Source organism: Cottoperca gobio, chromosome 21, assembly GCF_900634415.1.
Source record: "Cottoperca gobio chromosome 21, fCotGob3.1, whole genome shotgun sequence".
Classification (NCBI taxonomy): Eukaryota; Metazoa; Chordata; class Actinopteri; order Perciformes; family Bovichtidae; genus Cottoperca; species Cottoperca gobio.
The window spans coordinates 1,289,928-1,304,347 of NC_041375.1; the positions used below are offsets into that span (position 1 = coordinate 1,289,928).

Here is a 14,420-nt window from a genome sequence, read left to right on the forward strand (position 1 = left end):
TGCCCCGGAGGTGAGACGGCGCCGCTCTAACTCAGCGTCCACCATCGCGCATCACTTCCCATCTAGGTTATGGCTGTGTGTGTGTGTGTGTGTGTGTGTGTGTTGATCACACACAGTGGAGCACGGCAGGCAGGAACATATTAAAAGGGATAGATGACAGCATTTTGACCCCTGAGCCACCGGCTCTCTCTGCCAGCGCTCATCCTGTTTATATAAGTCAAGAGCTTAACGTCTGAATTTTATTTCGACTAGTGCAATGTCCAAATCGCAGGAGGCATAATGTTTGTTAAAGGCAAAAAATATCTTAAAATAAGATCTTATAAATATATATTCTGCAGAGTTAAGAAGACATCTGTATCTCTGCCTTTCTGTCTCTGCACAGATACAAACTGTTCCCCAACTGTGTCCCCACCTTCGGTTTCCGCCACATCGTCTCCCTGACGGATAAAGTGGACCGTTTCAACAAGGAGGTGCAGAAGCAGATGGTATCTCGCAACCGGGACGCACCAGAGGGAGGGTTTGACGCCATCCTGCAGGCTGCTGTTTGTAAGGTGACACATGTCTATGTTCTTTATAAACGCTTACATTGGCTGCAGTGAGTGACGGGAACACACTTGGTTCAGACGGAGGGAACTGCGGAGATGCCCCCGTGACAAGCGTCTGGCCTATTTGCCTGTTAATTAAAAGCACCAGGGGGGATAGACAGGAAGTGCAGTCTGGTGCAGCTGGTTACACATGAGGACGAGTCATTCCCCGCTTTTCCTCTCCCAATTTAATTGTTTTCTACAGGAAGAGAATCCCTCCCCAAGTAGCTGCTGCCTTGTAATTTACTCGTGTTTCAAACACTCGCAGGTCAGCAGGCTGCGCTGGCTAAACTCCGTTTATAGAGCGCAGATTTAATGTCATGACTTAAAATAAAACAAGGAATTAAATAGTTCTATTGTGTGTGTGTGTGTGTGCGTGCGTGTGTGCGTGCGTGTGCGCGTGTGTGTGTGTGTGCGTGTGCGTGCGTGCGTGTGTGTGTGTGTGTGTGCGTGTGCGTGTGCGTGCACTTGCTACATAGTTGCTCTTATAAGAGGCCTCTGACGGGGGCAGCCGCAGCTCTTTTGTATACTTTACAGGCCAAATACGGAACAAAAGAAAGACACACTCCCTCTTCTGTGGCTCAAATGTTATGTTTCTTTAGTGGCATGCATTAGTCAGCACTTTGCTGTGTGTGTGTGTGTGTGTGTGTGTGTGTGTGTGTGTGTGTGTGTGTGTGTGTGTGTGTGTGTGTGTGTGTGTGTGTGTGTGTGTGTGTGTGTGTGTGTCGCCTACACAGAATCATTAATGTGCTCATGTGTTGATTCTGTAAAAACAATACTTCAAATATCAGTAGCACGATCAGATTAACCTGCATACGGATACGACACCACGTCTCCTCTGGGTCCTAACGTGCTGCACCCTGAACACAGGAGGAGATCGGGTGGAGGAAGGAGGCCTACCACCTGCTGGTGTTCGCCACAGACGACGTGCCTCACCTGGCTCTGGACGGCCGGCTGGGAGGCCTCGTCCAGCCGCACGACGGGAGGTGTCACCTCAACGATAACAACGAGTACAGCGCCTCCACCAAGATGGTGAGCACATCTTTACTGAAGACTTTTAGAAACCTAAATTAGAGCTCTGCGATCATTTAATATCATTCATGTCGTCATATTAACGCAATTATGTTGTTTTAATTGATAACGAGCGCATTCCAACTCAGATCTATCAGGACATCTCAGTTGAAGTGACTGTAACACACACTACACCCCTTCAGGTCGCGTTCTCTGCACTGCAGCTGATGTATGATAACCTCGTATAGCAAAGCATAATATTACTGCCGTGTGTGTTCGTTTAATCTTTTTATGTCAAAGAACTGAGTGAATTCAGCGTAACTGAAATAAAAATATAAGTACATTCTAATTTAACGCGACGACTTGAGTAAGAACTTATGTTTATTAATAGCAACAGACCCGTATGAGTGGATTATTGTGTCACATGACGTCTGAAGACGACGGACGCTGTATAATAAATCCCCATCATGTGGACGGCACGCTGCTCAAACAACCGCATGAATATCATATAATCAAATATATAATTGGATTATTACACTCGTGATCCCGATGGATGATGTCGTGTGTGTTCGTGGCTCTTTGATGACGCTCTAAATCACGTTTACATACATTTCCTCAGTTTCACTTCTTGCATCTCTCGACATCTTGTGCACGTGTCGGCACACGCCCCCAACACACCTTATATGGTGTTCAGGGGGCGTTACCTCTGCTGAATTACATACATCTTTATTTGTTAGAAACGTAACAATTGAACAATACAAAGCATAAAACTTAAAGACAGGTTATATCCATCGCTAATTTCAGTCGGGACCAAATTACATCCAATACAAAATAATCCCACCTCAAAGTGATTAAACATAAAGACGCCACTACAGAGTGTAAACACAACACGGGGGTCAGAGAAGCATCAACATCCGCCAGCTTCCTGTTCGTGTGGATGAAAATACCCACAATGCCTTGCGGTCTCTCCTCACAGGACTATCCCTCTCTCGCTCTTCTGGGGGAGAAACTGGCAGAAAATAACATCTTCCTCATCTTCGCAGTGACGAAGCGGCTCTACGTTATTTACAAGGTGCTTTCTGATGTACTTTCATACTTTTTCTTATTAATTATGTTTTCATGCAACTAACGTGTCTTAATGTTTTCCTTAATTATAAAGAACTTTACTGCCCTCATACCTGGAACTACAGTCGAGATCCTGGACCAGGACTCTAAGAATGTGATTCAGCTGATCATCGCGGCTTACAATGTGAGTAAAGAAAGTGTGTGTGTGTGTGTGTGTGTGTGTGTGTGTGTGTGTGTGTGTGTGTGGTGTGTGTGGTTTCCTGTGTGTGAGAGCCAAGGAACGACACAGAAGGGTTTGAGAAGAAAGATAAGAGGAGGGGGAGGACATTCTTTAAAGTCTCCACTGCTGTGACTGTTAACGAGCTGACGGAGCTGAAGCAGTTTTAACAACTGACTTTGAAAAAAATCCAATTTGCTGCAGAGATATAAATAATTTATTAACGCATATTGAATAATTAACAATTTCTTTAGTAGCATCATCACTTTGTAGATGTAAGTTTTTTTTATATATATATATATATATATATATATATATATATATATATATATATATATATATATATATATATATATATATATATATATATATATATATATATATATATATATATATATATATATATATATATATATATATATATAACTTACATATAACAATTACTGTAATTGATATATATATAAATATAAAACAATACAGTAATTGTAAATTGAATAAGAAATAGTTTAAAATAACCGTACTCGTCACATTTGCTTATCTTCTTTTTTTACTCGCTTCACATGAGACACTTGAAAAACAAAAATTCTTTCAAAATGTAAGTTTTTAAGGTTCAACAATAATTAAAAAGGTTTCATGTTTTAAGCTCAACAGGTTAAAACGAACAGCAGCCTGACGTCAGTGCAGTATAACGCCCACAGTGATCGGTCTTTAGAGCAGAGCCTGAACCAAAAGATAAAAATACTTTTCCTGCAGGATTTGCTCATCTGTCATTTTAAAAAGCCGACAAAACTACAAGTATGATCCTTCCCATCGTCTTACACGTGCAGTAATGTGTCACGCGCTTCTCTTGGATGTCCATCTGATTGGCTGTTGAACTGAACTGCATGTAGTCAGCCCTTCCCTGAATGTTTTCCTGCGTGGGTGTGCAGACTTTTCCCCGACCTGCATCTTGTTTTGGCTCGTCGCAGTGTTTTCTCTCTGCGACAGAAACTGTTAGTCAAACTCACACGTGACGCGCTCGGCGTGTGGGCGTGAGCTTGAATGAAGTGCTTTGACTCGCGGCCTTATTACCGTTCCAGCTGCCACATCACATCCACCGCTCTGTGGGGTCGTTGGCTCGATGGGCTTTGCTAAACACTGAGAGGTTGTGTAACATCTCTTCCCAGAGTTCGACTGGCACAAAGCTGCTCCCTGATTGTGTTAGGCGTCAGTAAAGTGTGTGTGAGAGCGAATGCATGTCCATGTGCACCGGGAAGGATCTGGATTTGTCCTTGGCACACTTGCGTTGCAGTAAATGTGTGAGTGACTACACATGTTGAGCCACATGCAGCTGGCATTGCAAACAGCCATGGTATTTCACACACACACACACACACACACACACACACACACACACACACAACCTGCGTCTGTGCACAGCGCTGTGGCTTCGATGAGATTAACTATAAGAAATGTTTCACTCTTCTCCACGCTGTTCCTCGACCAGAGTCCCTGAGGAGACTGATGGTCGTAATATAAGGTTGTGTGTGTGTGTGTGTGTGTGTGTGGGAGGCGTCGTCTTAGTGTGGCTCCAGTTTCACTGGGAAATGTTTACGTGCACGACGGCTACTGCTAGAAATCCTCTTTTTAGTGTTGCAGATAAACCTGGAAGGATTTATTCATCTGCCAGAGTCACTAACATGTACCCCCCCTCCCCCCACGCTGTGTCCTCCTCAGAACATCCGCTCTAAGGTGGAGCTGTCCGTGTGGGATCACCCAGAGGACATCAGCCTGTCCTTCACCGCTACCTGCCAGGACGGAATGCCGCTGCCAGGCCTCCAGAAGTGTGCCGACTTGAAGATAGGAGACACGGTGAGCGTTACATCATGAATGTTTTCTGCATCCTGTTGTCTTCTTGTTGACGACATATTATTCCTTTAGTGATGATCAAACTTTATTCTTGCGTCACAGAAGCTCCATTTGTAGCATCAAGAGACGGGTCCACACATTAAACATTGCAGACGATGTATAAAAGACTTTTTAAAGTACCTTTGGATCTGGGCTTAAGCTCCAGCACGGCTTCAGTGTAACCATCCCATGCTGGAACCGTCTCTCTCCACTGTGACGGGAGTCATTTGTATTGTTCAGGACATGTTTTGGGTCTTAAGCAGGTACTGTGTCGTCGTCAGGACGCCGGTCTTTGAGTGACTCAGATTTTCCATAACTATATTTTGCGACTTTGATTTCCTGCCAGACGCATTGTTCTATGTGATTAAAGACGCTGTGGGAGGTGCATAACTTTGCTTGTAGAATAATCAAATCACACAGACGCCCCTCTGTGAAGGTATTGCAAATAACAAAGTACTAGTTTGTAAGACACGGGATGAGAAAGTCCCGGCTCCTTCTGCCAGACATCAGATCACTTTCGTGGCGCGTTCAGAGACACATGTCTGAGCTGAATTGAGGGCACATGGAAACTGTAGTCTGAGAGTAAAACAAGCCTTCGACAGGCTGCAGATTCAAACTCTCACATTTGAACTAGAAACATATTTATTCATTGACTTTAGTTACTGTCGTTTATTCCCAGTATACTGCTCCCATGTTACGCTTTCCAGCAGCAGCAGAAGAAGAAGGTGTTTCTGTGACATCAGAGAGGTTGAGTTGATTGGTTTCAGGAAGTGAAACTGTTGTAATTGTACGAGAGGAAACTGTTTCCTCTTTGGCTTTTACATTTTCTGATTCTTGTTCATGTTTTGTTTGCATGCGGCGATGTTTTGCTGTAGATACGAATGCTCTGGAGTTCTCACACGGTTCAGTAAAGGTGAAGACGTATGAGAGGGCACAACATGATGGACGCTTCCTGCTGCACCAGGCTGCAGGTGACTCTCTCAGTCTGCACCAGGCTGCACTGGAGCTGTGTGTCTGCACCAGGCTGCAGGTGACTCTCTCAGGCTGCACTGAGCTGCACTGGCTGCACTGAGCTTTGTGTCTGCACCAGGCTGCAGGTGACTCTCTCAGGCTGCACTGGAGCTTTGTGTCTGCACCAGGCTGCAGGTGACTCTCTCAGGCTGCACTGGAGCTTTGTGTCTGCACCAGGCTGCACTGGAGCTGTGTGTCTGCACCAGGCTGCAGGTGACTCTCTCAGGCTGCACTGGAGCTTTGTGTCTGCACCAGGCTGCACTGGAGCTGTGTGTCTGCACCAGGCTGCAGGTGACTCTCTCAGGCTGCACTGGAGCTGTGTGTCTGCACCAGGCTGCAGGTGACTCTCTCAGGCTGCACTGAGCTGTGTGTCTGCACCAGGCTGCAGATGACTCTCACCAGGCTGCAGATGACTCTCTCAGGCTGCACTGAGCTGTGTGTCTGCACCAGGCTGCAGATGACTCTCTCAGGCTGCACTGAGCTGTGTGTCTGCACCAGGCTGCAGGTGACTCTCTCAGGCTGCACTGGGCTGTGTGTCTGCACCAGGCTGCAGGTGACTCTCTCAGGCTGCACTGAGCTGTGTGTATGCACCAGGCTGCAGGTGACTCTCTCAGGCTGCACTGAGCTGTGTGTCTGCACCAGGCTGCAGATGAAGCTCCGGTCTCTGGCTGCACTGAGCTGTGTGTATGCACCAGGCTGCAGATGACTCTCTCAGGCTGCACTGAGCTGTGTGTCTGCACCAGGCTGCAGGTGACTCTCTCAGGCTGCACTGGGCTGTGTGTCTGCACCAGGCTGCAGGTGACTCTCTCAGGCTGCACTGAGCTGTGTGTCTGCACCAGGCTGCAGGTGACTCTCTCAGGCTGCACTGAGCTGTGTGTCTGCACCAGGCTGCAGGTGACTCTCTCAGGCTGCACTGGGCTGTGTGTCTGCACCAGGCTGCAGGTGACTCTCTCAGGCTGCACTGAGCTGTGTGTCTGCACCAGGCTGCAGGTGACTCTCTCAGGCTGCACTGGGCTGTGTGTCTGCACCAGGCTGCAGGTGACTCTCTCAGGCTGCACTGGGCTGTGTGTCTGCACCAGGCTGCAGGTGACTCTCTCAGGCTGCACTGAGCTGTGTGTCTGCACCAGGCTGCAGGTGACTCTCTCAGGCTGCACTGAGCTGTGTGTCTGCACCAGGCTGCAGGTGACTCTCTCAGGCTGCACTGAGCTGTGTGTATGCACCAGGCTGCAGGTGACTCTCTCAGGCTGCACTGAGCTGTGTGTATGCACCAGGCTGCAGGTGAAGCTCCGGTCTCAGGCTGCAGATGTAAACGGCTCTTTGCAAACAACAACCATTAACCTGCCGTCGGACACTTTCTATGGCGCCTCTGTCTATAAAGCGTTGTGTTCTGCTTATAGATCTGTATAATTAGACTCATAAATATTCAGAATGCTTTGCAGCGATAATCATAACTCATAACGAGCTCAATGACATGTTTCCAAGGAGACTTGGTGTATTATAATTCCCATTGTTGTAATACGTTATAGATATGTGTTATCTGCTTATAGTGCTGTGTAATTATTCATAATGCTTTATACGAATAATCATAACACCTTATTAGATCTTTTATAACATCAAGTATGATAATAATACATAACATAATAAATACTAACATAGTTTTACTAATACTGATATTATAAATGACTCTAAATTATAATTTTATAATAATAATAATAATTTAATTCTATGATCCTCGCCGTGAATAACCAGCAACTATGAAAAGTTATGATTTATAAATCTTTATATGTTATGACTATTGTTACAAAGCATTCTGAATATCTACGACTGCTTATTATAATTATACAGCGTTTAAAGTAGATTATAAGTGTCATTTAAAAAGGATTAATGTTTTAATAATCAGACTGAAGACAAAGTTGTGACGATCTTAAGGAAACTGTGACCTTTGAATCCTCTTAAAGGGAGGGAGGGGGGGTGTATTGCTCCTCACTGTAACCAGAGAGATGCTGTTGGCACATGTGGGGGGGAAGTACCGCAGTAATGAAAGTCTCATGGACTGTGAGGGTCACTCCAGGACACGTTGTACTCTGTCCACCTGAAGCCCGTCCTCAGCGCCGTCTCTGCTTCGTCATGTGACTCTGGTGTTGATGATTTTGTAACTGGATGAGATGTTTGACATCGACACGCAGGAAACACCCGACGGTCATCACACATCTCTTCTGCCTCTCGCCAGCTGGGACGCTTTCTCCGTTGCAGAGTGACCCGGGATGAGTGCAGACCTCTCTCTGGTGGTCACTTTATATTCTATACAGCCCTCAATTAAGATTTGTATTGAGTCCAGGATCTACTGAGAATGCAATCAAGGGGCAGCTTCATACATGCGGTCACATTGTGAGCCTCAGCGTGCTGGAATCCTTCTCCCCGAACCCCCCCCTGCTCCTCTCTCGACTGCTTTACTTCCCTGGTGGATGGGAAAGGGTGCAGGAGGAGGGATAGAGGCCAGAATAACAGCGTGGATACAAAGGGGGTTCTCGGGGTGACGGGCCCTCAGCAGTGAAAGGAGATGGAAGGTAGCGGCTCAGTCCGCTGGGTGCCAAACGTCCCAGTCTTTCACTGAGGATGTTTCAGTGGGCTTCACTCTGTGTGAGCCCGATGCTGCATCTCAATGACCTCGCACAAAGGTAGGCAGGAGGAGGCCTGTGAATCTGCAAGCCATGAAAGAAGTGAGCTGGCAGGAGGAGACATGCTAGCGGGATCCTTTTCACTGTTACACTACAGAGATGCATGTCCACTGAACAGGCCTCATGCATATGAATGAAACCAAAGCAGCGCTAACGTACTTCAGGTCCTTCTCAAGGAATCTTTGTCCAAACAAACCAGAAGCGTTTTAATTCCATTACGTTGTTTTGTATGAACTTCTCTGGTTTTTATCCAAGTTAATCGAATTTCAGGCAGTCATAAGAATTCCATCATCCAAAAAGAGTGACAACCAGTGTTTTCAGCTGTTTGTCAGAAGGGTTCGGGAAAACTACCGGCCTGATTTCATTACATTCTGTGGAAGGGTGACGGGTGTAGCATTGGCCAACAAAGAACCCATAACATTTAGGAGCAGATCCAAATCACGGGGCGGATACACGAGTTACGATTCTTTCATGTAAAGTCCGAACAACTGGACATGTGACGATCCGAGGAGGAGTCCTGCTCGCCGTGATTGTTGTCCTCTACATGTGTTTCAGTGGCTGCACCTCTTGCATAGCACGACCTAACGCACCGTCTCTTTTCCTTCCCTGATCTGTTTCCCTGCTCCACATCTCACTCACTATGTGTTGAGGCATTTTCTCAATGAGTTTAGTCTCAATGTCTCGTCTGTTCACTCCCCCCACCCGCCCCCCCCAATTTACTACTACTTCCTGACAACCTTTTGCCCCAGTGCTTCTCCACAACCTCCCAGTTATCTTCAACATGATTGGGTGAACCTCCTCGCGACTCACATTTACAGTTAATTTAATTGTGTACTTTTGTTAAACTTGTTAAGCCTCTCTCGCTGAAGTGAAAGGGGAATCCAGGCAACATGTGACGTAGGCTCTTTCTGTATTATTATTATTACATTACATTTAGCTGACGCTTTTGTCCAAAGCAACTTGCAATAAGTGCAAACAATACAAAGTTTGGACAGCAACTACATCAGCTTTTTAATTATTGGCCAAGTTACAGTAGAAACGGGTGAGTTTTCAGTCTGCGACAGAAGGTATGAAGACTTCCTGCTGACCTGACATCAATGGGGAGCTCGTTCCACCATTTTGGAGCCAGGATGGCAAACATGCGGTTTTATTTGAGGGGTATCTTGGTGGGTGGGTGGGTGGGTATCTGGGTCCCACTCGCAGTGAGGGAGAAGCGAGCCGATTGACCAATGTTGATAGTAAGGTCTTGGATGGGAAAGGAAAAGGCAGTTCGGACTTGTGGAGGTTGAGCTTCAAGTGTTGTGCAGACATCCACTGAGAGACGACCGGGGAACTCAGAATCAGTTGTATTCTGAAACTGGCTCGTTGTATTCTGGACTGGAGTAAGAAAAACAAACGTATGCTCCACTTTCATCCTCCTGATACTGATGGATTCATGCATGCTCAGTGGTGTTGGGTGTATCTTTGCATGGTGAACTATCCAGTGGAAATAATCCGCAGAAGACGATGGTGGTACTGAGGTTCAAAGTTGGGATTGTGTGAGTTCTGCGGCTGGATTTTGTTGCAGAGACCAAAACGTTTGATGTCATCAGTGTTGAGTCTTAAAACTGAAGCGATGGAATCAAACGAGGTTCATGATACGAGAGGTTACAGCAAGTTGTGATATCTGACAACATGCCAACACTGTGTCCTTTTAACTTCTTCATAATCTGCGTAAATGTTCTGTTACGGTCAATTTAATCCTCCTGTATCAGTGAAGTTTATGCCATTTAGAATACATCTGCAACGATTAGTCAACTAATCGATTACTATTGCTCAATAACTATGCAGATTTTCTGCTTTTCTTAGTTTTATAGCTTATTAAAATGAAAATCTTTGACTTTTTGACACACAAAACAAGACATTTAAAGACATCACCTTGGACTTTGAGAAACTGGGATGGACATTTTATACACCATGACAACAATTAATTGATTAATCGAGAAAATAAGACTTGCAGCTGATTTACACCTTGTAGTATCTTTTTCATTGGTCCAGTTAAGATGTCGTATTAGCTGTGTGATATTTCCTGAATGAATTAGTTGACACTGGCCGTGTCCGCTGCATCTCGTCAGAGGAAGTCTGAGTTCAACATTTGCAACAGGACAGGCCTCGCCCAGCTCGTGACATGTTTACCTTTTACTCACGAGATCCAGACCCTGAAATGTTCCCGCTCAGAACAGCAGGTGCTGCACGGGTGGAATGTTTGCTTTTGGTGCAGAACTTCAGTTCATCTTGTGAGGGTCAAGTGTTTCTCGACAGAGCTTCAAAGCAGAGAATATTGCTTCGCCTCCGTTAACAGTTCTGATCTCTGAACTGAAAATAGGATATGAGAACATGCAACCTCACAGAACTCTTTCACAGCTTCGGAAAGTAGAACTCTGGCACGTAAACCGCCTCGGGGCTTTTGTCTCGGATCCAAGGAGTACAAGGAGTACAGAGTCAAACCATAAGAACATGTGTCATTTTCTTTTTAGCACTTTGTTAGTTTGGGTGAAAACCTGCTTTATTTAAACAGCCTGGGATCAAATGTGTAGCAGCATAAGTTCATCAGCAACATCAAAGATCAAGCCCCGAGCGCTCTGTTGCACAGACGGCGTGGAGGACGCTTGTGATTGAGTAGATGTCAGGTGAATACCAGACGAACGTGCTCGTGTTGGAACAGAAGAAACAGCCGAGGTCAGGTTTCTGCTCTTGTCGAGACTTCCTTCCTCCGAGCAATCGAAGGGGCGTCGGTCTTCTGTCGTACCCCACGTTCTGCCACATCAGCATGCACACTGTAAACGTCTCTTTGGGTGCAATGAGCCCACTGGTGTCACCATAACAACACGGGGTCATGTGTAGTTCACGTTCACAGGCTGGCTTTCAGCTGGCTGTGTTTGTACGGTGTCTGTGTTTGCTTTAGGGCGGGATCGCGTAACTGGTTGGAGATATTGTAGTTTAGAGGCTGTGTGATGTTTGCATAGTGTCAAACGTTTATCTCCTGTAATCATCTGAACTTGACTTGAACTGTTCTCATGCCACAAACAGGAAGTCGCTATCCGTTCTCTCTCAGTGGACAGTTGCACTTTTTCGTTCTAATTGCTCCACTTTTTTTTTTCTTTCATTGTTAGGTATCGTTCAACGTGAGCGTGGAGGCGAGGAGCTGCCCACCCCGCGGCACCGACCGGAGCTTCACCATCAAGCCGGTGGGGTTCAAAGACCGCCTGGAGGTGTCTGTGGACTATCAGTGTGACTGCGGCTGCAGCCGCACGGCACAGCCCAACAGCAGCTACTGCAGCTCCATAGGTAGCTCATCTTGCATTGCATTCTATTTATTGATGGATATGTTACCTGGATTTACATGCAGCTAAATGTTTATACGAGTAACAGCCCAATCAGATTAGACCAACTCGTTTTATATTCACTTTGATTTGGTTTTAAAGAGCAGCAAGGGGACAATTTACCAGCCGAATGCTGGAAATATATGCAAGTGGCCCAAACAACAACGGCTATCTATTGAGTGGCTGATAAAATGTGAACCTTTTAATAGCCATTGGTGGACAAAAAAGTAAGTTTTCCACCCTGAAGAGTCGTTTCCCTCAAAACATCCAGGAACTTCTGTGTCAATTTTGAATAATAGTAATATCATCTGCAGCAAAATGTTTTGACTTTGGTACAAAATAATGTGACTAACTGCAGATACGAACGTCGTCTTGCAGCAGGAAACGTAACATAAAAATCCATGTAATCCAAGTGCAGCTCCTGTAAAAACCCCAAAAACCTTGTTAATCACACAGGACAGAAAACTGCTGCTGTGCAGCTTCCTGTAGTTTGTGGAACACCTCAATCAGTGAAGTCCCACCTGCTATTTTCACTTCAGAACTACAGAAAACTCCTAATTGTACTCCCTAAATGTAGGACTTTCTGTGGCATGATTATGGAGAGGCTCTTCCTTGTGGTTGCTGTTGTTGAGATAATGACGGCCAAAGTATACTCTAACTATATTTTTAAACTTGAGCTATACATATGCAACACAGCTTGAGTTATAGCAGTTATCATCTCATTCTTATGCCGGAAGACTTTCAAATATTTCTGTGCACATTTGAGATGTAATGAGATAAATAGATGTAGTTTTAAAACGTATATCTGAACTACTGAAGGCTTGAAATGATCAGAAGCTAGAAGCAGAATAAATCCAGAGGTATGAATCCTGTAATCAGGAGAATGAAGTAACTGTCGGCCCTTGCAGGTACTTATAACTGTGGGACTTGTGACTGTGAGCCGGGCTACCTGGGCGCCCGCTGCGGGTGCCAGGAGGGCGAGGCCAGCAGCATGTACATCAGCGCCTGCCGGGAAGCCGACGGCAAGCAGATCTGCAGCGGGCGAGGAGAGTGCAGCTGCAACCAGTGTCTCTGCTACGAGTCGGAGTTCGGCAAGATTTACGGCAGCTACTGCGAGTGTGACGACTTCTCGTGCGCCCGACACAAAGGCATCCTCTGCTCAGGTAGGAACACATCCACAGGCTGAACCCACTTCCACTGACGTGGAGTTCTTGTATTTGTGGTTTGAACTACAGCTGCTGGATGACCTTAATGAGAATACAAGATGACACCAAACATGCTGTAAAGTAATTAAATCTGCTGCGTGTACGTGGGTTATAATTTAAAAGTCATTCACGTCCATGATGTTGAGTCATGTTCCCATACCTGCTCTGGGTGTGTCCTGGTGGTTTGGCCTTCTGCTGACACTGAAACAAATATAAAGATGGGTTTGGCTGCAGAGTGAGACACAGTCACCTGCAGAGCTGCTGGCCTCGCTCCGAGCAGCAGCTGCAACAGTAGTTGTTCAGATGTTCAGATGTTCAGCTGGTGTTTTGTTTCTTGTCCGCCTCGCAGCGCTTGTTTTGTTTTGTGTTCTTGTGATCGAAGACCTGAGAGAAGTGGAAAGACTTTCTCTTTGGATGACTCAAAACATGTTTGTAGAAGCACTTCCTGGACTCAAAATGAGTTTGCAAGGATTCATGTAGATGCAAAGCACTCAAAGTCTTTATGGTCAGTTTGTAGGTGTAACATGACTCTAAACTATTAAAATGCCTTTGTTGCAATAAACAGAGATTTGCTTTGAGCTTTCTTGTGATTCTTGTAGATGCAGTGTGAGACGGATAAGAGATGACTGATTACAAACCGCAGACATTGAGATTGTTCAGTGACTCTTTAGAGCTTTAGTTATCTCCAGTAAACAGAGATGTGCTGGTGCCAACTTGAAATCCATTTCCTCTCACTGAGCTGCTTTACTCTGCTGCCCAGAGAGAGACGGGGTTTGAAAAGGCAGGTTTGGCTCCGTGTATCTGCTCCGCTTCACCGAACAGGCCGAGGCTGTTGTTCCCAGAACATCGGGTCCAAGGCTCCGCCGGCATTCTGCTGCGAGACCTCCTGGCTCCGTCCCCAGGCCAACGGCTGTTCCCGTGAAACCACAGAGAGGGCTTTGTGACAGTGTGGCCAGCTTTGGCGCGATCTCCTCACACAATGGCCGCCTCTATTTATCTACAGCCAGTAGAAACAGAAGTCTTTTGCTGAGTCAGCAGCGAGCACACACTGAAGGCACAGATGCAGAATGGCTGTTTTGTTTGTGCCGATCATCCATATGCATCATTAAATGTTAACAGTCCACTACCTTCTGCCGCTCTCCTCCTGTCCCAGGGTGGAGCCATAATGAGATCCTAATGATACCAAAGGGTACGCCGGCTCCACGCTTTCCTCCAAATCTGCCAGTTAGTAGTTGTGGAGTGTCGTGTGTATGACGTGCTGTAAAAACAACAATTTGTTGCCGGCACGTTTCTAAAGAATCCACAGGAAATGGCATTAAGGCTGTGAGCCCCTGAGCAAGCAGACATATCTTGTAAATAGTTTTGCGCTCCGTCAGGTCGGTCACGCTCGGCTGCTCGTA

The 14,420-nt window shown here is 45.9% G+C and overlaps 1 protein-coding gene across 1 annotated transcript in view; it reads left to right on the forward strand.

The window, feature by feature from the left end:
• itgb5 (integrin, beta 5) overlaps window positions 1-14,420 on the forward strand; it is a 38,357-nt gene that overhangs the window by 3,149 nt on the left and 20,788 nt on the right. The window contains exons 5-11 of the mRNA XM_029458752.1: window positions 383-551; window positions 1,455-1,616; window positions 2,572-2,667; window positions 2,755-2,844; window positions 4,594-4,728; window positions 11,606-11,780; window positions 12,724-12,978. Of these exons, the coding sequence (XP_029314612.1) occupies window positions 383-551; window positions 1,455-1,616; window positions 2,572-2,667; window positions 2,755-2,844; window positions 4,594-4,728; window positions 11,606-11,780; window positions 12,724-12,978 (1,082 nt within the window). The remainder of the gene's footprint in view (window positions 1-382; window positions 552-1,454; window positions 1,617-2,571; window positions 2,668-2,754; window positions 2,845-4,593; window positions 4,729-11,605; window positions 11,781-12,723; window positions 12,979-14,420) is intronic.